This window comes from Cherax quadricarinatus, chromosome 4 (genome assembly GCF_038502225.1).
Source record: "Cherax quadricarinatus isolate ZL_2023a chromosome 4, ASM3850222v1, whole genome shotgun sequence".
NCBI lineage: Eukaryota > Metazoa > Arthropoda > Malacostraca > Decapoda > Parastacidae > Cherax > Cherax quadricarinatus.
Genome location: NC_091295.1, coordinates 8,322,565 through 8,349,921, shown reverse-complemented (window position 1 = coordinate 8,349,921; position 27,357 = coordinate 8,322,565). Strand labels below are relative to the sequence as shown.

The following is a 27,357-nucleotide window of genomic DNA, read 5'->3' as shown; positions in this document are numbered from 1 at the left end:
TACCACTACATCTGTCTACAGTTCCACTACTACTGTCTAGTTACACTACACCTGTCTACAGTACTACTTCACCTACCTACAATACGACAACACCTACCTATAATTCCACTACACCTGTCTACAATACCACTACACCTACCTTCAATACCACTACACCTGCCTATAAGTTCACTACTGTCTACAGTACCACTATACCTACCTGGTGACCTATACTTAGCTCAGTGGTGATCTGTACTTAGCTCAGTGATGACCTGTAGTTAGCTCTGTGGTGACTTGTCTGTGTGCTTTCTGTGAATCTAAACTAAGATGTCCTCTCTTGAGCAACTCTACCAGCAGCTAAAAGAGGAGCTTAGGGTTGCTAAGCTCGAGATACGGCGATTGACGGAGGAAAACAAGAGGATTCGTAGTAATCCTCCTGTTGAGAGTCCTCAGGTCAAGAAGGGAACCTGGTCAGTGGCCGGGCAACATGGAACGAAACTGAAGATCAAGAAAACTGTTGGAGTGGCAGAAACAACGAAGAGCCAGAAGACTACTGTGTAAAGTAAAAGGACACAAGTGCAACTAATGTGACATTTTATTATGGCAACGTTTCGCTCTCCAGGAGCTTTCTCAAGCGTCCATCCTTACCGGTGTTGTGCCAGAGTTGTGGAAGATGGCTGATGTGGTTCCTATATTCAAATCAGGGGATAAGTCCACTCCTTCAAATTACCGTCCAATAAGCCTGACATCTATAGTGGGCAAGTTATTAGAATCAATTATAGCTGACATTATCAGAAGTCACCTTGAAGAGCATAACTTGATAAATGAATCTCAGCATGGATTCACGAGAGGTCGTTCCTGCCTGACAAACTTACTGACGTTCTTCAATAGAACATTTGAGGCAGTTGACAGTGATAAGGAATATGATATTGTTTATTTGGATTTTAGTAAAGCCTTCGACAGAGTACCTCACAAGAGACTCTTAAGAAAAGTGGCAGCTCATGGTATAGGAGGTAAAGTTCTAGCATGGATTGAGGCATGGCTTACCAATAGAAAGCAGAGAGAACATTAAAATGGTATAAAATACCGACAGATTGTTAGGTAAGACACATATGCAACAGTTAGGTACCTTGGAAATATAAACACTACGTTTCGCCCACACAGTGGGCTTTTTCAAGTCACAAACAGAACTACCTGGGGTGAAAGGAACGCGAGTATTTATAGTCCGGTTCAGAATGCTGAGGTCAGGTGAAGAATGCTGCATCTGATGATGTACCGAGTGGGGTTATAGTCTAAAAACTTGGGTAGCTTGGAAAGGAGATTGGTTAAGTTTGTGAGCAGACCTTCTACCGTGTTCTTATGTGGGATAGCGATGAAGAAGTTTCTTGGCAAGTGGTTCAGCTATGTTATGGAAGCCACTATTCTGGTTGAAGTTGTCGGATATAGAAATAAGTGATGATTCCAGGATTCTTCGGTATTGAGTGTTGTCTTCTGTGGCGATAAGTCTTGAGTTTCTGTAGTTTATCAAGTGGTTGTGTGAATTACGGTGTTGTACGCAGGCATTCCTTGTGTCGTCAGACCTGCTTGCGTATTGGTGTTCTGAAACACGTGTTTGGAGGTCCCTTGATGTTTCCCCCACGTATAACTTGTTGCAGTCATTACAAGGGATTATGTATACCCCTGAATGAACATTAAAATGGTATAAAATACCGACAGATTGTTAGGTAAGACACATATGCAACAGTTAGGTATCTTTATTTCGAAACGTTTCGCCTACACAGTAGGCTTCTTCAGTCGAGTACAGGAAAGTTGATAGAAGCAGAAGATACTTGAAGACGATGTAATCAGTCCATCACCCTTAAAGTTTTGAGGTGGTCAGTCCCTCAGTCTGGAGAAGAGCATTGTTCCGTTGACTGAAACAATATGTTTCAGTCAACGGAACAATGCTCTTCTCCAGACTGAGGGACTGACCACCTCAAAACTTTAAGGGTGATGGACTGATTACATCGTCTTCAAGTATCTTCTGCTTCTATCAACTTTTCTGTACTCGACTGAAGAAGCCTACTGTGTAGGCGAAACGTTTCGAAATAAAGATACCTAACTGTTGCATATGTGTCTTACCTAACATGTATACCCCTGCAGAGGATGGAGGCTTGTCCTGTCTACTACTGGTGATGTCCTTGATGGTCGTGGTTGTGGAGGTAGATACTTGGAATGATGTTTTGGCAAAGATGTTGGAAACGTGTTTGGCAATGGAGTTGGTGGGAAGGACTATGTATCTCTTCTCGGCAGTGTCTTCTCTTGGTGTGTTGAAGATGTTTAATGCCCGCCGTCTGCAGTCTCTGATGAAGTGACGAGGATAGTGGAGTTTAGAAAATATTTGTTCAATTATAGTGCATTCTTCCTCAAGGAACTCGTTGCTGCAGATTCTGAGTGAAACAATATTGTTTCAGACAACGGAACAATGCTCTTCTCCAGACTGAGGGACTGACCACCTCAAAACTTTAAGGGTGATGGACTGATTACATCGTCTTCAAGTATCTTCTGCTTCTATCAACTTTTCTGTACTCGACTGAAGAAGCCTACTGTGTAGGCGAAACGTTTCGAAATAAAGATACCTAACTGTTGCATATGTGTCTTACCTAACAACCAGAAATAATGGATATAAGTTGGATAAATTTAGATTTAGAAAGGACATAGGTAAGTACTGGTTTTCTAACAGAGTTGTAGATGCGTGGAACAGTCTTCCCAGTGGGGTGATAGGCTAGGACCTTGGGTAGCTTTAAGAAGAGACTGGACAAATATATGAGTGGGAGGGGCTGGGTTTGATTGGAGTCATGGGGGTACGGGAGTTATTTCTTGGGTAGCTTTAGGTAGAGGTCGTTTTGATAAGGACCTCCCTCGTATGGGCCAGTAGGCCTTCTGCAGTGTTCCTACATTCTTATGTTCTTATGTTTAAATCCATTACTGCGGGTTCTCTCTTGGAGAGATATCCTCAAGACCTTATTAATATCCCCTTTATTAATACCTATCTTCCACTTATAGACTTCGATCGGGTCTCCCCTCATTCTTCGTCTAACAAGTGAATGTAACTTAAGAGTCTTCAATCTTTCTTCATAAGGAAGGTTTCTAATGCTATGTATTAATTTAGTCATCCTGCGCTGAATGTTTTCTAACGAATTTATGTCCATTCTGTAATATGGAGACCAGAACTGTAATAAAGTTGGTAGAATTACCGACAATATGTAAAGTAAAAGGACACAAGTGCAACTAATGTAACATTTATTGTGGCAACGTTTCGCTCTCCAGGAGCTTTATCAAGCCATTACAAACATTGAACATCAAAATGGTATACAATACCGACAGGTTGTTAGGTAAGACACATATGCAACAGTTAGACAACTTTATTCCGAAACGTTTCGCCTGCACAGTAGGCTTCTTCAGTCGAATACAGAAAGTAGGCAGGAACAGTAGAGATGTGAAGACGATGTAATCAGTCCATCACCCTTAAAGTCGTAGAATTTGAGGTTGTCAGTCCCTCGGCCTGGAGAAGTTCAGTTCCATAGACTATGGAACTGAACTTCTCCAGGCCGAGGGACTGACAACCTCAAATTCTACGACTTTAAGGGTGATGGACTGATTACATCGTCTTCACATCTCTACTGTTCCTGCCTACTTTCTGTATTCGACTGAAGAAGCCTACTGTGTAGGCGAAACGTTTCGGAATAAAGTTGTCTAACTGTTGCATATGTGTCTTACCTAACATTACAAACAATACATGGACACAGAGGGTATATAAAGGCTCTGAGTGAGGTGCAATACTAGTGAGGTACCATTTCGATGTTCACTAGTGGTAGTAGTAGTAGTAACAAAAATAATACAATATGGAAGAGCAAATAATTCGTACATGAGTAAAAGGATATAAAAGCTATTACTTGGGTAACATAAAAATAGGTTGGACAAATATAGACTGGAAAGAGGCAGGTTCTTTTCGGTGTTCACTTTCTGTAATGTGCTTGTGTAGTATAACAGGAGAGACTATGTGATGGCAGGGTTTACTGTTTTCAGGAGGATTCTTGCTAAGACTTCGGAGATGGTGAAGCTGCCGTTGTTTTGTTTGATTGTATTCGAAACCGCGATCAGTGCTGATTCAAGGCACTTGCGTGTGCGGAAATTAGTTTCTTTTATCACTAATTGGGCGTCTCTGAATTTCATAAGATGATTGGTGGAATTTCGGTGTTGTACACAGGCGTTGTTTAAGTTGTCGTTCCTACATGCGTATGTGTTCATTGAGGCGGGTGTCGAGGTTTCTTGCTGTTTCACCTACGTAGATCTTGTCACAGCCTCCACAGGGTATAGTGTAAACTCCTGCATTGACTGGTTCGTGGTGCTTGGGTTTTGTCCTGGTTAGATCCTTTATTGAAGTGGTAGAAGCGATGGCGACTCTGGTGTTAGCTTGTGAAAGTACTTTTGAGACGTTTAGTGCAACCTGGCTGTTTGGAAGAATTATAACAAGAAACTAAGCAGTTTGGATGTGACTTCCCTCTTCACAAAAGTGCCTACCAAAAAAGCCATCGAGGTTCTACGACGTAAAGTCAACCAGGACCTTAATCTTCCTTTACCTCCCGGAGATTTTGTTGACTTGATTGAACTCTGTGTTAACTTCAACTGTTTTTCCTTCAATAACAAGCTCTACAAACAAACCTACGGCATGGGAATGGGGTCCCCGATAAGTGCCGTCCTAGCCAACTTATACATGGAACACCTAGAGTCCGAACACTTCGCCAACATCATCCCTTCAAGCGTCACTTGGTTACGTTACGTGGACGATGTCCTCGTAATAACTCCAAAACGTTTTGATGTACGGGATCTTCAGGCAAGGCTCAACGCAGTTGAACCAGCGATTCAGTTTACACTAGGAGTCCAATGACAAGCTACCTTTCCTCGACGTCCTCATTCACAAAGTAGACAACCTAAGATTTCAAGTTTATCGGAAACCCACCAATAAAAATGATCTCACACACTTCTATTCCAGTCAAGATACCAAGACCAAAAGAGGCATCATCATCGGGTTTTTCCTAAGAGCATACCGAATTTGTAATCCTGAGTTTCTTGACGAGGAATGTACTTACATTCACCAAACATTCACTGAGTTACAATTTCCTTCTTTTTTCATCAAAGACTGCAAGAAAAGAGCTCTTCAGATCATCAATTCTCCACGCATCAACACCGCTCCCAACAAAGTTATAATTCTTCCCAACAGCCAGGTTGCACTAAACGTCTCAAAAGTACTTTCACAAGCTAACACCAGAGTCGCCATCGCTTCTACCACTTCAATAAAGGATCTAACCAGGACAAAACCCAAGCACCACGAACCAGTCAATGCAGGAGTTTACACTATACCCTGTGGAGGCTGTGACAAGATCTACGTAGGTGAAACAGCAAGAAACCTCGACACCCGCCTCAATGAACACATATACGCATGTAGGAACGACAACTTAAACAACGCCTGTGTACAACACCGAAATTCCACCAATCATCTTATGAAATTCAGAGACGCCCAATTAGTGATAAAAGAAACTAATTTCCGCACACGCAAGTGCCTTGAATCAGCACTGATCGCTGTTTCGAATACAATTAAACAAAACAACGGCAGCTTCACCATCTCCGAAGTCTTAGCAAGAATCCTCCTGAAAACAGTAAACCCTGCCATCACATAGTCTCTCCTGTTATACTACACAAGCACATTACAGAGAGTGAACACCGAAAAGAACCTGCCTCTTTCCAGTCTATATTTGTCCAACCTATTTTTATGTTACCCAAGTAATAGCTTTTATATCCTTTTACTCATGTACGAATTATTTGCTCTTCCATATTGTATTATTTTTGTTACTACTACTACTACCACTAGTGAACATCGAAATGGTACCTCACTAGTATTGCACCTCACTCAGAGCCTTTATATACCCTCTGTGTCCATGTATTGTTTGTAATGGCTTGATAAAGCTCCTGGAGAGCGAAACGTTGCCACAAATGTCACATTAGTTGCACTTGTCCTTTTACTTTACAGACCAGAACTGAGCTACATAATCTAGGTGAGGCCTTACTAATGATGTATAAAGCTGCAGTATGACCTCTGGACTTCTGCTGGTTACACTTCTTGATATAAATCCCAGTAATCTATTTGCCTTATTACGTACGCTTAGGCATTGCTGTCTTGGTTTAAGGTTGCTGCTTACCATAACCCCCAAGTCCTTTTTGCAATCTGTATGGCTAAGTTCTACATTATTTAACTTATCAGTGCTAGGGTTATGGACACTCCCGAGCATCTACGTTTGAATCAATTATCCTACCTATCTTTGTGTCATCGGCGAATTGGCTCATATCACAAGTAATTCCTTCATCAAAATCATTGATATATATTATAAACAACAACGGGCCCAAGACTGATCCCTGTGGAACGCCACTTGATACTGATCCCCACTCGGATTTAACCCCATTTATGGACACACTCTGCTTCCTGTCTGTGAGCCATGACTCGATCCATGAGAGCACTTTTCCCCCAATGCCATGAGCTGCCACTTTCTTTAACAGTCTATGGTGCGGAACTCTATCAAAAGCCTTACTAAAATCTAAGTAAATAATATCAAATTCTTTATCGTGGTCAACAGCCTCAAAAGCTTTACTGAAGAAAGTTAATAAATTAGTTAGACAAGACCGGCCTCTTGTGAATCCATGCTGAGTATCATTAATCAAGCTATGCTTATCGAGATGGCTTCTTATAATCTCAGCTATAATTGACTCTGGTAATTTGCCTACAATTGAGGTCAGGCTTATTGGGCGGTAATTTGACGGTAACGACTTGTCCCCTGTTTTAAAAATAGGAATTACATTATCCATCTTCCACATATCACACTACACCTGTTTGAAGAGATAAATTAAAAATATTAGTTAATGGTTCAGAGTTCCATTTTGCATTCCTTAAGAACCCTTGAAAAAACCTCATAAGGACCCGGCGACTTATTTTGCTTCAGTCGGTCTATCTGCTTCACAACCATTTCACTAGTGACTGTGATGTTACATAATTTATCTTCTTCTAGCCCACTATAAAAATTAATTACTGGAATATTGTTAGTATCTTCCTGTGTAAAAACCGAGAGAAAATAATTATTTAAAATCGAGCACATTTCATTCTCTTTGTCAGTAAGATGCCCATAGTTATTTTTAAGGGGACTTATCTTATCTCTAACTTTTGTTCTATAGACCTGGAAAAAACTTTTTGGGTTAGTTTTCGAATCCCTAGCAACTTTAATTTCATAGTCCCTTTTAGCTTTTCTTATCCCCTTTTTAATGTCCCTCTTAATGTCAATATACTGATTCATAAGATGACCCTCACCTCTTTTGATACGCCTATAAATTCTTTTCTTATGCCCTAGTAGATATTTCAGCCTATTATTCATCCATTTTGGGTCATTTCTATTTGATCTAATTTCTTTATACGGGATAAACGTTCTTTGGGCAGCATGTCTAGTATTTAGAAAACTGTCATATTGATAGCTCTCTTCGTTACCCCAGTCAACAGATAAGTGTTCTCTAAGCCCATCGTAATCTGCTAAGCGAAAATCTGGGACTGTTACTGAGTTATCCCTACTATCTTACTTCCATTCAATGCTAAATGTAATTGATTTGTGGTCGCTAGCACCCAGTTCCTCTGAAATTTGTAAATTATTAACAAGGGATTCATTGTTTGCCAGAACTAAGTCAAGCAGGTTATTACCCTTTGTAGGTTCTGTCACACTGCTTCAAAAAACAATCCTGAACTACTTCTAAGAAGTCGTTTGATTCTAGATTCCCAGTCAAGAAATTCCAATCAATATGACTAAAGTTAGTCTCCTAGAATTACTACATTATCGTGCCTTGTGGCCCTAATAATTTCCTCCCATAGTAGTCTCCCCTGGTCCCTATCTAAGTTTGGGGGACGGTATATCACTCCTAAAATCAATTTTTCATGCCCCTCTGAAAAAACTATCCAAACAGACTGTGTTACTTCAGACTTAATACCCGTTTTTATGCAACAGTTCAAGCGATCTCGGACATACAATGCCACCCCACCCCCCTTCCCGATACTTCTATCTACTTGGAACAATTTAAAACCCTGAATGTGACATTCCGCAGGCATGTCCCGACTTTTTGAATTAAACCACGTCTCAGTTATGGCAAATACATCAATGTTACCTGCACTAGCAACTAGTCTCAACTTGTCCATCTTATTCCTAGCACTACGACTATTTGTGTAATATATATTTAAAGACCCTCCTTTCTCTTTAACCTTCCTGCTCCTTTCTGTTATTCCACTAAACCTATTACTGTCCTTGTCTATTAGTGCCACTGGCTTTCCAATATCCACCTCATTTTTGCCTATTACTAGTTCTCCTTGTACTCATATTACTACACAGCGACTTCTTTGTTTTCCCGCCAAAACCCATACCACTAACTATTCCTAGTTTAAAGACCTAACAGCTCCCTCCACTGCATTGGCCAGTGCTCCCACCCCACACCTAGATAAGTGAACCCCATCCCTGGCATACATGTCATTTCTGCCATAGAAGAGGTCCCAGTTGTCAATGAATGTTACCGCATTTTCCTTACAGTATTTGTCCAGCCAGCAATTGACACCAATTGCTCTGGACAACCATTCATTTCCAACTCCTCTCCTTGGCAAAATACCACATATGACAGGGTTCCCACCCTTCCTCCTAATTATCTCTATTGCTGACCTATACCTGCTAATCAGGTCCTCACTCCTACGCTGTCAACATCGTTGCCTCCAGCACTGAGACAGATAATAGGATTGCTCCCATTACCTCTCATGATGTCATCCAGACAGCTAACAATATCCTTCATCCCAGCCCCAGGAAAACACACTCTCTGCCTCCTACTCCTATCCTTCAAGCAGAATGCCCTATCCATGTACCTAATCTGGCTATCCCCAACAACAACAACAACAATGTTTTTACCTTCCTTGGCGACGTCCGTCGTGATGTTCCCAGTAGTCGACTCACATTCGTTAGGTAGCACTACACCTTCACTTACGGAATTCGTCAAGACGTTCTCGATGGTTTTCGTTGGGGTTTCCAGGGATGTCTCACTCACGTCAGCCAATGCTTCCTTGGTGCTCCTTGTGACATTCCCAGTAGAACACCCACATTCGTCAGGTAGCACCGAAAATGGGTTGGAAGTTTCCACAGCAGTCTTCCGGGTCCTCGTTGTTTCTGCCTCTCCAACAGTCTTCTTGATTCTCAGCTTGGTTCCATGTTGCCCGGCCACTGACCAAGCTCCCCTCTTAACCTGGGGACTCACAACAGGAGGATTACTTCGAATCCTCTTGTTCTCCTCCGTTAATCGCCGAATCTCCTGCTTAGCAACCCTAAGCTCTTCTTTCACTTGCTGGTAAAGTTGCTCAAGAGAGAGCATCCTGGTTCAGATTCACAGAGAGCACACAAACAGGTCTTCACAGAGCTAAGTACACGTCACCACTGGTGTTGTGTGTGCGTGCAGTGTTCCAGTGTTCTATGTTCTGATTGTGTTGAATAACGTTAGGGTGAGGTGGGTGAGGGTGGAAGATGTTCTCCCAGATGTGTTTGAAGATGTTGGTAGCGGCCTGCGGGTTTGAGATGTGTGTGTTGTTGTGGGTGATGTGTTTGAATTTGTTGGTGGGAGTTGTGCCTCTGATTCCAGAAGGCTTTAGTGTTTTTAATACTCTGTCCGCTTATTGTACGAGTTGTGACCAGTGATTGTTGTGGTCTTGGTCTAGGCTGTGTAAAATGTTTCTAAGGTGAGTGAGATCTAATCGGACTTGATTAAATGTGTGTGTTGTAGAGGAAGCGGTACGGCATATGTGCGGAGAAGCCGCTTATAAACCGTAGGCAGGAGAGGTGCAGCAGTCGTAGGTTATGTTACTTTTGTCCAATGTTGAAGTAGGTCGTTCCCAATACTTGGGAATTCTTCACTTGCCTAACGCTTGGGCACGACCTACTTCCACATTGGACAAATGTGACACCACCTACGACTGCTGCACCTCTCCTAGGAGCCTACAGTTTATAAGCGGCTTCTCCGCCCATATGCCGTATTCTATTCAAGATTGATGGACTGACCACATCGACTCAAGGTTGAGGGACTGATTACCTCATTCTCCTCCTGTTCTTCAAGTTTCTCCTATGTATGGACTGATGAAGCCACTGTGTGGCGAAACGTTTCCTCAATAAAGATACCCAAGAGTTGCACATGTGTCTAATTTATCAACAGGTGGATCTGTTTGTAACTTGATAAAACTCTGTGAAAGTTAAGACACTTGTGCAACATCTGGTTATCTTTATTGTAGACGTTTCGCCATCCAGTGGCTTTATCAATACAGATTCTAGGACATAATTAGAAGACAGTAGAACTATATACAAAAGATGAGGTAATCAGTCCCTCAGCCTTGGAGTTACTGTTCAAAGAATCGTGGTGGAGATTCTGGAGCAAAGGCAAGAAGACTGGCGGTTATATAGGCGTCAGTGGATAAGGACGTGTAGCAGACGAGGGCATAGTCACTGGTAGGCGGGATTCCCCAGTAATAAAAACCACTGTGCGGGCGAAACGTTGTCATTAAAGGATCACATTATATTGCATTTGTGTTTATTTTTCCATCGTCTTGGTATTTTATACCATTTATCTCCCTCGTGATATCACATAATTTATTTTCTTCAGGCCCCCTAAAGAAATTAATTACTGGGACATTGTTAGTGTCTTCCTGTGTAAAACCTGAGAGGAAATAATAAAAATTGAGCACATTTCATTGTCAGTAAGTGGACCTAATTTATGTCTAACCTTTGTTTTACATACCTGGAAAAAATCTTTAGGGGTTAGTTTTCGAATCCCTAGCAACTTTGTGTTCAGAGAACCGACACGTTGATAAATTAGACACATGTGCAACTCTTGGGTACCTTCACTGAGGAAACGTTTCGCCACACAGTGGTTTCATCAGTCCATACAAAGGAGAAACGTGAAGAACAGGAGGAGAATGAGGTAATCAGTCCCTCAACCTTGAGTCGATGTGGTCAGTCCATCAATCTTGAATAGAATACAGCATATCTGCGGAGAAGCAGCTTATGTACCGTAGGCAGGAGAGGTGCAGCAGTCGTAGGTGGTGTCACATTTGTCCAGTGTGGAAGTAGGTCGTGTCCAAGGGTTAGGCAAGCGAAGAATTCCCAAGTATTAAGATCCCAAGAAGTTGCAGTGTCTGACAGGATTGTAGATGAATGATTCAGAGAACCGACATGTTGATAAAATAGACACAAGAGTTGCACATGTCTAATTTATCAACGTGTCGCACCAATGTGCGACAAAGTGTTTCCCTGCAGAAGTTGTCAAAGGTGTGACGCACCAATGTGCATCACACCTTTGACAACTTCTGCAAGGAAACATTGTCAATCGAGGTTTTCAGGTAACTGTACTTGTGTGTCTCAGGATGCAGGTTTACACGTTCCAGTGTGAACTGCGACGGATGTTCAGCTGCGAGTACAGTCACTGTTAGTGTCTGGTGGTTAGTGGACAGATAATAAAGCCCAAAACTTCGCCTTTTCTTGCTGTGATTGACCCCTCAGGGGTTCCTGGAGCGAATATCAAAATGGTATACAATACCGACAGGTTGGTAGGTAAGACATGAAGGCAACATTTAGGCAACTTTATTCCGACAACTTCAAGTGAGAACCATTTGTTCTGAGAGGGACGTGGCTACAATCTCACTACTACTCTGCACCTCTCTTTCCGATAGTATTTAAGTCACCAACACTGTCTTGCAGTCAGAATACACACACACCTTGGCCCCTTTCTTTTTCACCACCTACGCTCGCCCAAGCACTATTCTCAACATGCACGACCTTTCCTTAGTCTTCAGCTACACCAACACACCAACATACCTACTAGCTGACATGAATGCCAAACACACCGCCTTTCATCACACCAGTAACAACCAACTTGGTCACCAATTACTCAACTTCACAAACCATAAACACCGAATTCATCTCGGCCCAGACTTCAACACCTTCTACAACCACACTGGCCAAGGCAAACCAGACATCATTCTAGCAAACCGAACCAGCTCTCTATTTCAAAACTACATCTCGCCTGGCCCTATTACAGGCTCTGATCACATCCCAGTCATCTTACACATCTCCTCCAACCCTATCCTCACCCCAGCCACACCTTCCTTCTACAAGAATGCTGACTGGGATGCTTTCAAACAACACAGACAATACTACCCACACCTACGACTACAACAAAAAACCCATCACTGACATCGATACTCAACTTGATTTCATCCAGGACACCATTACACAAGCAGCCAACACCGCAATACCAAAGAAAACTCACACCACTCATTATTCCTTCAAACCCTCACTCAGAACAAGAAGACTAATTATCTGCTACCACAACCGCTTCCTCTACAACACACACAGATTTAATCAAGTCTGATTAGATCTCACTTACCTTAGAAACAACATTTTACACAGCCTAGACAAAGACCACAACAATCACTGGTCACAACTCATACAACAAGCGGACAAACAGTGTATTAAAAACACTAAAGCCTTCTGGAACTTTATCAAAAAAGTCAGAGGCACAACTCCCAACAAATTCAAACACACAACCCACAACAACACACACATCTCAGACCCGCAAGCTGCTACTAACATCTTCAAACACATCTGGGAGAACATCTTCCACCCTCACCCACCTCACCGTAACATTATTCAACACATTCAGAACATGGAACACTGGAACACTGCACACACACAAGAAACAACACCAGATAGCCACATCCATCTGGACACTCTTACCTCCTCCCAAGAACTCGACACTCCTTTCACCAACACAGACATTAAAACTCTCCTCAGACACCTTCCTCCCAAGGCTCCTGGTGCCTCTGGCCTAAACCATATTATCCTAAAACACCTTCCTGACTCTATCATTACTGCCTACACTAACCTCCTCAATGCCTCCCATGCCTCTGGATACTTCCCTTCCCTCTTCAAAGCTGCTACTGCTATCCTCCTTCCTAAACCCAAAAAAGACCACTCTGATCCTAGAAACTATCGCCCTATCAGCCTCCTCGAAACTTTAGGAAAACTCTTTGAAAAACTCGTCAACCATCGCCTTCGCAGATGCCTGGAACACAATTCTCTACTTTCTGATGGCCAGTTTGGCTTCAGAACACACAGATCCACACAGGATGCCATTAACATCATTCTCAACTACATCCACATAAACACAAAACAAAGAAACAGGACAGCCCTGGTTGCAAAAGACGTTGATAAAGCTTTTGACACTGGCACGAAGGGCTCAAGTACAAACTCTGCAATAACTTTAACCTGCCTCTCACTAGTAAACTCCTCTGCAACTTCCTAGACGGCCGTACTATGAGAATAAAATTCCAAGGATACTCTGACTACTTCACACTAAATGCCGGAGTACCCCAGGGATCTGTCCTCTCCCCTTCCCTCTACATTTTATACACTAACTACATTCCAACACCTGTATACCACAACTCCATCACACTAGCCTATGCAGACGACATTACACAACTTATCACTCATGCCGATATAGATACACTCACACACAAAACACAAAATGAGGTCGACAGGACAGCCATCTGGGAACAAAAATGGAGGATCAAAACCAATGCAGCTAAATCCAGCATTACGTATTTTAACTACAGGAAACGTGATCCTCCATTACCTGTCGAGCTCAGAACAGCTGACACCCGCACTTACATTCCCATCACACAATCTGTCACTCTCCTTGGCGTTAATCTTGACTACCTTCTTCGTTTACACGGACACATTCACCCAAGGCATGCAATAGCTAGTAAGGCCCTTGCAGGCCTCTACAAGCTGAAACATGCCTCTCAACGCACCAAACTACACCTCTACAAATCCCTAATACGTCCTCTGATAACTTACTCTCCCCTAGCCCTCTCTTTTGCAGCAAAAACAAACTTAAACTGCAGCGTGTCCAGAACAAGGCGCTGCGCTGGGTACTTGATGTCAGATTGGAGGACTTCGCCACAAGCGAGTCTCTCCATGCCCAATTAGACATCCCTGTGCTGAATCTGTACTGGAAGACGCTCAGTGACAGACATATAGACAAACTTGAGACACGACATGACTACTGGACCTCTCTCCTTGACGAAGACATTCGCAGACCCACAAACCAACACAACCTTTTCTACTCCTTGCATGATCCTGCTCCTAACCCTATTTACAAATAGCCTTGGATTCGCTGACAGGTACCTTCTCTGACAGGTACCATTCTCTGACCCACGTTCGCCTTGTCTTTTGGGTTAAGACATGGCTCAGTTCTACACTCCTCTCTAGCGCTTAACGTCGCATGTCCCTTCCTCCCCGCTCACCCCACCGGAGTCCCAACAGAAGAGCCTGAATTTCTCTTCTCAATATCTGTGCCACGATCGCCTTCGCTGCTGGGTTAAGCCCTGGCTCTATTTCTACGACTAAGAACACTCCTCTCCAGTACTATTCTTCGTCTGTCCCGTCTTTCCCGCTCATCCCATTTGGGATCTTACCTGAACTTTCGTTCGCTTGATCTTCAGTTAGTTCCAGACTTTGGAACAGAACTTCTCCAGGCTGAGGGACTGACAACCTCAAATCTACGACTTTAAGGGTAATGGACTGATTACATCGTCTTCACATCTCTACTGCTCCTGCCTACTTTCTGTACTGGACTGAAGAAGCCTACTGTGTAGGCGAAACGTTTCGGAGTAAAGTTGCCTATGTGTCTTACCTACGTTCCTGGAATATACCTGGTGGGTGTTGTGGGGGTCAACGCCCTCATGACCCGGTCCATGACCAGGCCTCAAGTAATGTAGAATGCTTTAATTTATATATTCATTCATCAGTCAAATAAGTTCAAGTATTGTGAACAATGTTAGATAAATATGAGTGACGGGGGTTGGATCTGAGTGGGACTTGCGTAAGAGTTAACAAGGTTATCGAAGCTTAGTCCTTGGGTAACAGTGATAATGGATTGGGCGAATATTTCTTTAGTGTTTGACAAGGACCTGACAAGTATGGGCCGGTAGGCCTGCTGTAGTGTTTCTCCTTTCTTATGTTCTTAACACGAAAGCATCACTAAGATTCCTACTGCCTCCTCCATGCTGAAAATCACTTTTACTGATGTGACAATGGCTGCCCAAGCTATGGCTGAAGGCCTGGCCTTATACTATTACTTCATTAACTCCAGTCATATTGAAGCTGAGCGGTACCATCATATTACTCAGTGCTGGAGTTGCTACTCTTACCTACACTCTACAAAAGACTGCTCCACAAAAGACAAAAAGTTCTGCTCTACCTGCGGGTCTGAAGGCCACGATTCCAAGACTTGTACTTCTACTGCCCCACTTAAAGTGTCTCAACTGCAAAAACAATCACCATACTCTCGCTGCAAAGCGCCCCACTCGTCGTGAAATTCTGAAAAAAAAAAACAAGCAGAACAGAAGACACCTTCCAAGTCACCTACTTATGCTGCCATCACCAAACTCCAGGCCGACACAACAAAACTTTTAAAAGCTACCCAACCCTCCACCACTACTCCATCAGCTTATGAACCTACGAAAATTCATTACTGTATGCTATATGCACACATGCATAATATGGCGTTACCAGGCTCCTTCAACACTGTTATTAACGAGCTCTTCCGATTGAACAACATGCCAAACTTTACTTTCCCAGACTCTCCACCATCTGCCGACATCAAGCTCACCAAAGAATTAGGCAGCATCACAACACCTGAAATTCCATCTCCAAGAAACAACCAATCAGCGACTTCCAACATCACCACCGCTGTGGACCAATCACCTGAGTCTTCCACCTCTTCTGCTACTACTAACGAACCACCTGCTTCATCTCCAACTCAACCACCAAAAGCCAAGAAAGCTAAGACACTTCCTCCTGAAAATCCACCTCAAGATACTCGAAGACCTGAAGAAATGGAAGAGGAAACAATATTTAGACCAACTGAACCTCTCACCTTCTATACATTTAACCCTCACACCCCGTCGCTATATGCACCTCAAGTCCTCTATTCCATGCACCATGGTAGTATCAAGTACACTGTTGCTCCTGGGTGCGATCCCCACACTGAAACTGCCCTAATTGCAGGCTTAGAAAAAGACAGCAAAAGTCTGCTCAAACTTAGTTTATTATCAAAACCTGCATTCAAAAGACTTCAAAATGGCTCTATGACAGGAACGAAAAACTAACAAAACGCAGATATGAAGAGTGTTATCCACCAATCAACGCTGATCCTCTCTCCTCTGCATACTTAACCAATCATATTGAAGCATGCCTCCCTCTCCATCCCGCTTCCCGCCGATCTCCAGCAACCAATCGCCGACCAGATCTACAGATCAACCACCATGATGCAGCCTGCACAGCTTGCCCACGTCGTCCACATTCTCAGCCAAGTCTTGTTCTCTCCAGCTCTATCCCACGATCGTCTCAGCTGCTGGGTTAAGCCCTAGCTCTATTTCTACAACTAGGAACACTCCTCTCCGCTATTCTTCGTCTGTCCCGTCTTCCCCGCTCATCCCATTGGGATCTTACCCGAACTTGTTCGTTCGTTCGTTCAAGTCAAAGAATTGAGAGGGAGATCGAAGTTACTAGTTATAAAAGGCACTTGTCGATAGATACTTGGTCTGTTTCGTGTATGTGTAGTGTGTGCTCACTTATTGGTGTGTGTGTGTGTGTGTGTGTGTGTGTACTCACCTAATTGTAGTTGCAGGGGTCGAAACTCAGCTCCTGGCCCCGCCTCTTCACTGAACGCTACTAGGTCCTCTCTCTCCCTGCTTCATGAGCTTTATCTTAAAGCTATGTATGGTTCCTGCCTCCACTACATCGCTCGCCAGACTGTTCCACTTCCTGACCACTCTGACAGAAGAACTGCTTCCTAACATCCCTGTGACTCATCTGAGTCTTCAACTTCCAAGAGTGACCTCTTGTTTCTGTGTCCCCTCTCTGGAGCATCTTGTCTCTGTCCACCTTGTCTATTCCACGCAGTATTTTGTATGTCGTTATCATGTCTTCCCTATCCCTCCTCTCCTCCAGTGTCGTCAGGCCGATTTCCCTCAACCTTTTTTCATAGGACATTCCTCTTAACTCTGGAACTAACCTTGTCGCAAACCTTGGCACTTTCTCTAATTTCTTAACGTGCTTGACCCGGTGCGGGTTCCAAACTGGCGCTGCATACTCCAGTATGGGCCTGACGTACACGGTGTACAGTGTCTTGAAAGATTCCTTACTTAGGTATCGGAATGCTAATCTCAGGTTTGCCAGGCGCCCATATGCTGCAGCAGTGATCTGGTTGTTGTGTGCTTCCGGAGACGTGCTCGCTGTTATACTCACGCCAAGATCTTTCTCCTTAAGCGAGGTTTGCAGTCGTTGGCCACCTAGCCTATACTCTGTCTGCTGTCTTCTTTGCCCTTCCCTGATCTTCATGACTTTGCATTTGGCAGGGTTGAATTCGAGAAGGTAGTTACTGGACCAGGTGTCCAGCCTGTCCAGGTCTCTTTGAAGTCCTGCCTGATCCTCATCTGATTTAATTCTCCTCATTAACTTTACATCATCTGCGAACAGGAACACCTCTGAGTCTATCCCTTCCATCATGTCATTCACATATACCAAAAATAGAACTGGTCCTAGGACTGACCCCTGTGGGACCCCGCTCATCACAGGTGCCCACTGTGATACCTCATCACGTACCATGACTCGTTGTTGCCTCCCTGTCAGGTATTCTCTGATCCATTGAAGTGCCCTTCCTGTTATACTCGCCTGATCCTCTAGTTTCTACACTAATCTCTTGTGAGGAACTGTGTCGAAGGCCTTCTTGCAGTCCAAGAAGATGCAATCAACCCACCCCTCTCTCTCGTCTCTTCTGTTACTTTATCATAAAACTCCAGAAGGTTTGTGACACAGGATTTGCCTTCCATGAAACCGTGCTGGTTGTCATTTATACTTTTGTTCCGTTCCAGGTGCGTGTGTGTGTGCATGTACTCGCCTAATTGTACTCGCCTAATTGTGGTTGCAGGGGTCGATACTCAGCTCCTGGCCCTGCCTCTTCACTGACCACTACTGGGTCCTTCCTCTCCCTGCTCCATGAGCTTTATCATACCTCGTCTTAAAACTATGTATAGTTCCTGCCTCCACTACATCGCTTGCCAGACTATTCCACTTCCTAACAACTCTGTGGCTGAAGAAATACTTCCTAACATCCCTTTGACTCATCTGAGTCTTCAGCTTCCAATTGTGACCCCTTGTTTCTGTGTCTCATCTCTGGAACATCCTGTCTCTGTCAACCTTGTCTATTCCACGCAGTATTTTGTATGTCGTTATCATGTCTCCCCTGACCCTCCTGTCCTCCAGTGTTGTCAGGCAGATTTCCCTTAACCTTTCTTCATAGGACATTCCCTTAGCTCTGGAACTAGCCTTGTTGCAAACTTTGCACTTTCTCTAATTTCTTGACGTGTTTGACCAGGTTTGGGTCCCAAACTGGTGTTGCGTACTCCAGTATGGGCCTGGCGTGCACAGTGTATAGTCTTAACGATTCCTTACTGAGGTACCGGAACGCTATTCTCAGGTTTGCCAGGCGCCCACATGCCTCACCAGTTATCTAGTTAATGTGCGCTTCTGGCGATGTACTTGGTATTACACCCACTCCTAGGTCTTTCTCCTTGAGTGAGGTTTGCAGTCTTTGGCCTCCTAGCCTATACTCTGTCTGCGGTCTTCTTTGCCCTTCTCCGATCTCCACGACTTTGCATTTGGCAGGGTTAAATTCTAGGAGCCAGTTACTGGACCACGTGTGTGTACTCACCTATTTGTGGTTGCAGGGGTCGATCCTTAGTTCCTGTGTGTCCGTGTGTGTGTGTGTGTGTGTGTGTGTGTGTGTGTGTACTCGCCTAATTGTAGTTTCAGGGGTCGAGACTCGGCTCCTGGACCCCGCCTCTTCACTGAAAGCTACTAGGTCCTCTCTCTCCCTGCTCCATGAGCTTTATCATACCTCGTCTTAAAGCTATGTATGGTTCCTGCTTCCACTACATCGCTCGCCAGACTGTTCCACTCCCTGACCACTCTATGACTGAAGAAATGCTTCCTAACATCCCTGTGGCTCATCTGAGTCATCTGAGTGTGCGTGCGTGCGTGTGCGTGCGTGCGTGTGTGTGCGTGCGTGTGTGCGCGCGTGTGTGTGTGCGTGCGTGCGTGTGTGCGCGCGCGTGCGAGAGAGAGAGAGAGAGAGAAATTTGTGGCCACTGTGTTTGACAAGTTGTATTAGTCTCAGCAGAAGTAGAGTTAGGTCACAATAAGTATTGTAGTAAGTATCGTAGGCAACTGTTGTACTTTTGTGGGACACTCTGGGTAGAGTATCACGCACACTCCTGGTGTGACCTGGTCTACACTCCAGCCTGGAAGGACGGTACAGTATCACGCACACTCCTGGTGTGACCTGGTCTATACTCCAGCCTGGAAGGACGGTAGAGCATCAAGCACCCTCCTGGTGTAACCTGGTCTACACTCCTGCCTGGAAAGAACGGTAGAGCATCAAGCACCCTCCTGGTGTAACCTGGTCTACACTCCTGCCTGGAAGGACGGTAGAGTATCACACACCCTCCTGGTGTGACCTGGTCTACACTCCTGCCCGGAAAGACGAGGAATCTTGATGAATGATCGAACTTTGCGTGGTGCATCAAGATGTCTTGCATGAAATAACCGGCGAGGCCTCGATCACCGGGGAAAGTATTTAGTGTAAGTTTTATAATGTAAGAGCAAAACCAGAAAAAATTGTTTCTAAAATGGTGTTTTGGTATCAAAAATTTTCAGACCTTGTGAGTATTTAGTCTTTATTGTGTGATATGCGTCATTTTTTTTTTTTCACGAGAGGATCAGTACTCAAGCTTTGGGTGGTCTCGGTCCCTTAACAGGACCAAAGTTTCACTGAGCCTGTCATCTGTGACAACATCCGCGTTACAAGACACTTTCCACTTTACTGCCGTAACCAGGAGTCACTGTAATTCTCAAGTCAGTACCATTCACAATTTTCTGACACGCAAGAACAAAAATTCTTCTCGAAATGAAACTGAAATAAAGTTGTTCGTAAACTCGAGACTTGCGCGACCGTTTTCATGGAATTACGTTCTTTTAATGGTACAGAAGAAAAAGTATTATAGTCGACCACCAGACGAACGTCTTGACCCGCCCCGTAATGTTGGTGTTGCGACCACAGTTTCTGTTATCATTACCCAATGTTACTTGATAACTGTTATTCTTAAGATTCGTGATATTAAAGCCTAAACCAACATTTCGACACTCATCATTTTCCTTTCTTAAACCCATACCTCTAATTAATCCTAGTTTAAAGCCCTAACAACACCATCAACTACCCTGGGTAAGTGAACTCCACCCTTTCTTATGTGTCAATTCTGCCGTAGAAGTGGTCCTGGTTGTTAATGAATGGTAGTGAATTATCCTTACAGTATTTGTCCAGCCAACAATTAATACCAATTGCTCTGGACAGCCATTCATTTCCAACATTCCTTCTAGGCAAAATGCCGCATACAACAGGGCTCATTTCCTTCCTGATTATGTCTATTGCTGTCCTATCCCTTCTAACTAAATCCTTACTTCTGCGCTTGCTTACATCATTGCCCCCAGCGCTGAGGCAGATAATATGATTGATCCTATTACCATTCATGTTGTCAAGCCGGCTAACAATATCCTCCATCCCAGGCCCAGGAAAGCAAACGCTGTTTCTTACACCTATCCTTCAAGTAAAAGGTCCTATCTATTTACCTAATCTGACTGTCCCAAACAAGCACAATGTTCTTACCTTCCTTAGTGTTCTTCGTTGTGTCGTTCCCAGAAACACTTATTCATCAGGTAGCACGGAAAATGGGTTCGAAGTTTCCACAGCAATTTCCTAGTTCTTCGTCATTTGTACCTCTCCATCCGTCTTCTCTATCCTCAACTTCGTTCCACTGTCCAACTTCCTTTCTTGACCTGAGGGTTCATAACAGGAGGATTACTACGAATCCTCTGTTTTTCTCAGTTAATCACCGTCTCTCAAGCCAAGTCACTCTCAGCTCCTTAAGTTGCTTGATAGAGCAACCTTATGAGTAAGACAGGGCAAAAGTCCCTCTAAAACAAAAGTTTTTATCTGGGGTTTTTATTCAGATGGATCTCTATCTTTTACTCATGGGCTTGATCTACTAGTTGGCTCCACCCACGTGGCTCCATATACTACGGATGCATCTCTACATCCCTTTCATTGGCTCCGGTATGTATATATGTATCCATCTTCATGCCTCTTGATAGAGCCCCATGTGGGGCGGAACATCTTTCACTTAAGATACCCAGGTGTTGCGCATGTGCTTTCTTTATCAACATGGTATTTTATCCTTTTGATTTAATGATCCACCAACTGGAGACTAAGAATGAGACGCATAACCTAGGCAATGTCTTGTTAATGATGTATAGAGCTGTAGAAAAATCTTTGACCCCATGTTACTTATATAGTACTTCCTGATCTAAATTCAGATAGTCTTGGTCAAGCTTTACTTCACCTACATTTTAGGTGTAAAGGTTATTTTCATTCCCGATGATTAGGACTTTGCACTTTTCCACAACGAATTGCGTCTGCTACTTTTCGGACCACGATATTAGCATACCAAAATTTTCTTTAAAGTTTAATGGCATCCTCATCCAAATATATTGCTTTGCCTCCACAAACAGTCTGTATAGCAATGAAACTACGAAACAAGTGGTTTTGAATCATTTACCAAACTGCGGCAGGCCAGGATTCGACCCCACGACACATTGTCCCGCCTCAAGAGGCCACACAACGTACATGTCGCCTTACCATCTGAGCCATCGATCCCGTGTAGGATCGATCTTGTGTAGGATCGATCCTGTGTAGGATCGATGGCTCAGATGGTAAGGTGACAAGTACGTCGTGTGGCCTCTTGAGGCGGGACAACGTGTCGTGGGGTTGAATCCTAGCCTGCCTCATTTTGGTAAACGATGTTATATTGCTTGTTTTGTGTCGTCAGCGATATCAACCCTAACCACTACCCACTTGATACCCAGCGTACCACTATCGTCAAGGTGATTAGGTATTTTACTAAAGTGTTCATGTTAGACTATACCCCACTTTTTCATGAAGGCTCAAATATTTGCAAGTAATTTAATGAAATTCTTCTGCATAGTTTGTTTTAATAAATGTATTTAACCTTTGCAGAACTCGTGCATCATGGCTATGGCGCCTAAGAAGAAATTCGATTTTTTCAATGGTGGTCGGGGAATTGTCCTGACCGACACAACTGATGTGGAAGAATCGTCTGTAGAGCAGCAGCCACCAGAGCCCAAGGTAGTGCAGGAGTCTTATGGTTATGGAGGCGACTATGGGCGCTACTCTGGTTCTTCCGAGGGCTACGTAACCCCCAGCTCTCCTGGGGGCTATATGCCTCCAGGGGGCTATGTCCCCCCCAGATCTCCAGGGGGCTATGTCCCCCCCAGATCTCCAGGGGGCTGTGTGTCCTCTAGATCTCCAGGGGAGTATGTGCCCCCTGACAGCCCGAATGTTCATCAGTACCACGGTGACTACCCCTGTCCCACCACCTCCGGCAGTCAAAGCCCCACCGGGTATGGCACTCTGGTCCAGGAAGGCTTCAGTCCGACAGACTTTGCGACGGCCACTACTTCCGACAGCCCTCCCTTACCATCTACTGCTGATGATGACGACGGGAGGAAGAAAGGCAAACGAAAACAACGGTAATAATTACCTTATTTTCTAACATCAAACTACGTTCTTCCTGTATATAATATGGATTAATTAAACGCTGTTAATAGTGATTGATCTACCGCAAAAAAAAATTAATTTATATTTAAACGTTCAGAGGAGTAGGGGATGCATTGATGCCGGTGAAAGCTCTTCATCCAAGGAAGTGGTGCTACTCCTTACCCTGTATTCACCAATAATGATTACAAACTGAAAAAGTATCCTCCACTTGTGCAACCCTGTGTCCAAGAGACCCAGAGTGGCTAACTTGATTCCAGGCGCGACACTAGGATGTGGAGTTGTTTTGGTGCCCGGGAAGTTAAGGGCAGGTGCTGAGGGAAAGACTGTAAAACGAACTGGCTTTATAGCAGACCTCTGCCTTAGAGAATTCATGGGCCCGGTGGGCCTTAAGAACAGGCAGCAAGTTGTACAGAGTTCGGCAGGACGTGGGTGTTTGATCTTTGTTCAGCAGGAATCGCCACTTTAAAATGAATCTGTGTAGACTTAGGATCAAGTACACCCACATCTCGCCCATAGCCACCTGTTTGCAGGTGCTTCTGCTTCCTGTATACTTTGTAGTGTGCACCTGACGGTGGAACACATTTTAATTGCCAACGACTTAGGCCTTTGCTATCGTGGTTGAAATAATTACCGGGGTGCCCGTAGGGATCTCAGAGAGCTTTTAGGAGAATATTTTTACATTAACAGCCTAATGGAATTTTTAATGCTATTTTTTTTAACTTAGTGTAACTGTATTCATGCTAGTTTATTTTTTAATGCTAATTTGTTTTCTGTTTATTTTTAATTGTCATGCACTAAATGATGTAGACGGTGGAAGCGTTCTTCAAATTTCAATACGTCTACCTACCCACATATGAAAAATAACCAGGTGGTATTTGTTGCAGGTGTCGTATGTGTGCCAACCATGGTATATACGTCGAGGTGAAGGGCCACAAGTGGTACTGCCCTTACCGAGAAAATCACAACTGTGAAAAGTGCGAAATCACGCGGAAACGGCAGTATTACATGGCAGAGCAACAGAAACTGACGCGTGAGCAGCAGCAACAAAGAGAGTTTCAACGAGGCAGCGGTCCGCAAAGCAGCAGCGAAGCATCGATGGAGGTGGCACCAGTGTCCCGACCACCTGCTACACCGAGCAGCTTCCCTCGGGAGGAGGAGATGGTGCGGGAGACCTCTAATATCATTGACCGTAATGAAGACTTGTTTGAGATGATAAACCAATTTTTGCGGCCCCGGACCCAGCACTGACACGCTGTGGTTAATTACAAAACGTGAGGTGCTGTGCGTAACATGCAACTAATCGTAATTGGGTCAGAAATGACAAAAATCCATTATTTTATACGTATTGAAATACGTGTAATATTTATTTTTATTTGGAGACAAAGGTGAATTGAATAATATTTAAGTAAAGAAATTCATTAGCCGAATTATCCATAAGGAATGCAAAAACTGAATAATGGAATTTGTGAAAATAATAAATCTTTAGTGATTAGCCACAAAGAACCATTTCTAATTCGCAATTTAGCTTGAGGTTATTGAGGAACTCAAAGGCTTTATTACATAGACCTAACGAGCGTGTGTGAGTCTCATGGATGTGTGATACTGAAGACACAATGTGTACCTGCAGGAGACTGTGATGAAGCCTCGTGATATGATGCTACCAACTGTTAAATAACTTCCCTCCTCAACCTAACTGCTACTGCCAGTTATTATCATTATTTTTATTAGTAGTAGTATCTTTATTTTATTATCTTTATTTCATTATTATTTATATTTTCCTATAGCAAATGAAAAAACCAGTTTTCTTCATTCTTTGGCCACGTATATTCAAGTTAAATCATTTTCCTAGGCAATTTACAGCCTGGCAGGTTCCACACTTATTTCTAGACGTCTTATTTGGCGCTTACTCGGCAAGTCCTGCTTTATTCCCCCCCCCCCCCCTCCTTTTCCAATCTTCTGACCTTATTTTCTCCATAAGGTCTTGCTTAGTCTGACTTTCCTCAGTGTTGTCTCGTCAAGTTGTTTCAAGTGAGAGCCTATAAAATGGCAGAATTTTTGATCGTGTAGTTTTATACAATTAGGATTAATCTTCGCACCCATTACATTTACCTAATGTCAGCCAGTGAACGTGTCAGAGAAGGTATACACGACGCAGTGTGTACACGACGCAATATGTACACGACAATATGTACACGACAATATGTACACGACAATATGTACACAAGTCGTGTGGGAATGGGAGCGAGTGAATGGACCGAGTCAAGTTCCTTACTATGTTCAACATTTGAGTGTATATGTCTTGCCGATAGGTAAAATTTGCGATTTTGACTTAAATAGCAACGCTCTTCTTGCCGAATAAGGCAAGTGAAAATTTGTGTATGCAATAATTTCACAAAAATCATTCAGAACCTAACGGCAAAAATATATATCATTGTGTTTGTTTATTAAATTTATTGTAAACTTGTCTAAAATGTATTTAATTGGATTAGGCTAAATTAAATTGCCCTTGTTATAATAAGATTAGGTAAGTTTTCTAAGGTTCTTTCGTTACAAAATTATATTTTTTTTATATTAACATAAGTGAAAAAAATCTTCAAAACGTATAAGAGAAAATTTTAGAAAGGACTTAACTTTAAATGAGTTCTTGCTAATTGACCAATTTGGCCTATTCAGTATGATTATATATATATATATATATATATATATATATATATATATATATATATATATATATATATATATATATATATAATTTGTCGTGCCTTACAAGCCGAACTCCCTTAACAATTGGACTTTTGCGAAAATTTTGTTACAGATTGATAGATATTTTTTTTCATTGTTTTCTTTTTGGACCAAACTAACTTTGAAACCTAACTTAAATTAGCGCTATATTTTTTTTAGCTAAATTCTGATATGTAAAGGATAGTTTAGTTTAAATTTATTTAATATTAAAATCAAAGATATTTATTTTTTAGTTATGTTCGAACTGATTTCCGCTGATTTATGGCACAATTAAATTTTCATTCATAGGCCAAACTCACCGGTTCGGCTTAATCGGTACGATATATATATGTCGTGTCGAATAGGTAAAACTGGTCAATTAGCAAGAACTCGTTTAAAATTAACTACTTTCTAAAATTTTCTCTTATACGTTTAAAAAGATTTATTGTTTCCATTTATGTTAATATAAAAAGTAAAAATTTTGTACCAAAAGAACCTTAGAAAACTTACCTAACCTTATTACAACAAGCTCAATTTAATTTAGTCTAATTCATCTAAATTTATTTTAGATAAGTTTACAGTAATTTAATAAACAAACACAATGAAATTTTTTTCGTTAGGTTCAGAATGATTTTTGCGAAATTATTCCATACACAAATTTTCGCTTGCCTTATTCGGCAAGAAGAACGTTGTTATTTAAGCCAAAATACCAAGTTTTACCTATCGGCACGACATATGCATGCATTATGTTGACAATTTCATTCCGTGTTGTACCTTGTATTGCGAGTCCGCAGTCTGGCGCCAGTCTGTAACAATTGCAACTTCCCCAAAACAGTTATTCTGAATGCGTTAAAAGTTCGTTGTCATAGTCTTTGAAAAGTACATAATGCGCAGCCCTGACAGAGTATTTTAGGTGGGCAACGTTTGCATATCGTTTCGTCCTAGAGCGAAACGTTGTCCAAATAAAGGCGTACCTTTGTTTTTGTCCACAAAGAGAACAAAATTTTAGATAACTCCGGTGGTTTTAACAGTGTCGGAAACTCACGATACGATCGATGGTTGTTGATGCGAATAGTACCACTCAATGTTTTATTTTGCCATGAACTCTTCGCAGAAATCAATATAAAACCATTTATCTCGGGATGACGTTAGGTGGTGAGGACCTCTGAGGACGTGAGGCAGGTGACCGCTCGCATGGGGAGATCACCCGACTCTTCTTTTTCCTTTTCTGTAACCTATTCCTCTCCTGCACCTATTCTTCATCTGTCCTCGCTTCCTCCTTACCCCTTGGGGGCCCTTACCTGTGAGTTCTAGATCACAAGGTGAAGGAAAATTAGGGAAAGAGGATTGGGAAGATATGTACGCTGGCGAGATGAGAAGACATGAGAAATAATTTACGAGGAAAGGAGATACTAGGAACAGAGGTGAAAGAAGTAGGCAAAACACTTCAAACAAAGGTGCTGAAGGCTGGTCACGTGATCATGAACGAGTGGAAAGGTGAATGGAGTTAATGTTATGTATTGTGTCTACCATATAGCACTGTTGAAGAGTAACTGGTTGTCATCGATGAGAAAACCGTAACTATTTGAATTATTTGGTAAATTCTAGCTTAGGAAAAAATTCTAGTGCAGCAGGAAAAAGTTTTGTTTTAGCCCAGCAGTAATACATCTTGCCGAACAAGACAAATTCTGGCTCATTGTGAATTTTTTTTAGCCTCGTAGGAAAAAAAAATCTAGCCTAGCAAAACAGATTTAT

At 42.8% G+C, this 27,357-nt stretch overlaps 1 protein-coding gene across 2 annotated transcripts in view; it reads left to right on the top strand.

Moving 5' to 3' along the window:
* Positions 1 to 25,552, top strand: part of LOC128705257 (uncharacterized) — a 71,888-nt gene extending 46,336 nt beyond the window's left edge. Inside the window, exons 2-3 of one of the 2 annotated variants that reach the window (XM_070094276.1) lie at positions 22,321 to 22,853; positions 23,766 to 25,552. In XM_070094276.1, coding sequence (XP_069950377.1) covers positions 22,333 to 22,853; positions 23,766 to 24,129 — 885 coding nt within the window. In that variant the 5' untranslated portion in view covers positions 22,321 to 22,332 and the 3' untranslated portion in view covers positions 24,130 to 25,552. The remainder of the gene's footprint in view (positions 1 to 22,320; positions 22,854 to 23,765) is intronic. The other variant, XM_070094268.1, reaches the window with a different exon arrangement.
* The last annotated feature ends 1,805 nt before the right edge of the window (positions 25,553 to 27,357 follow it).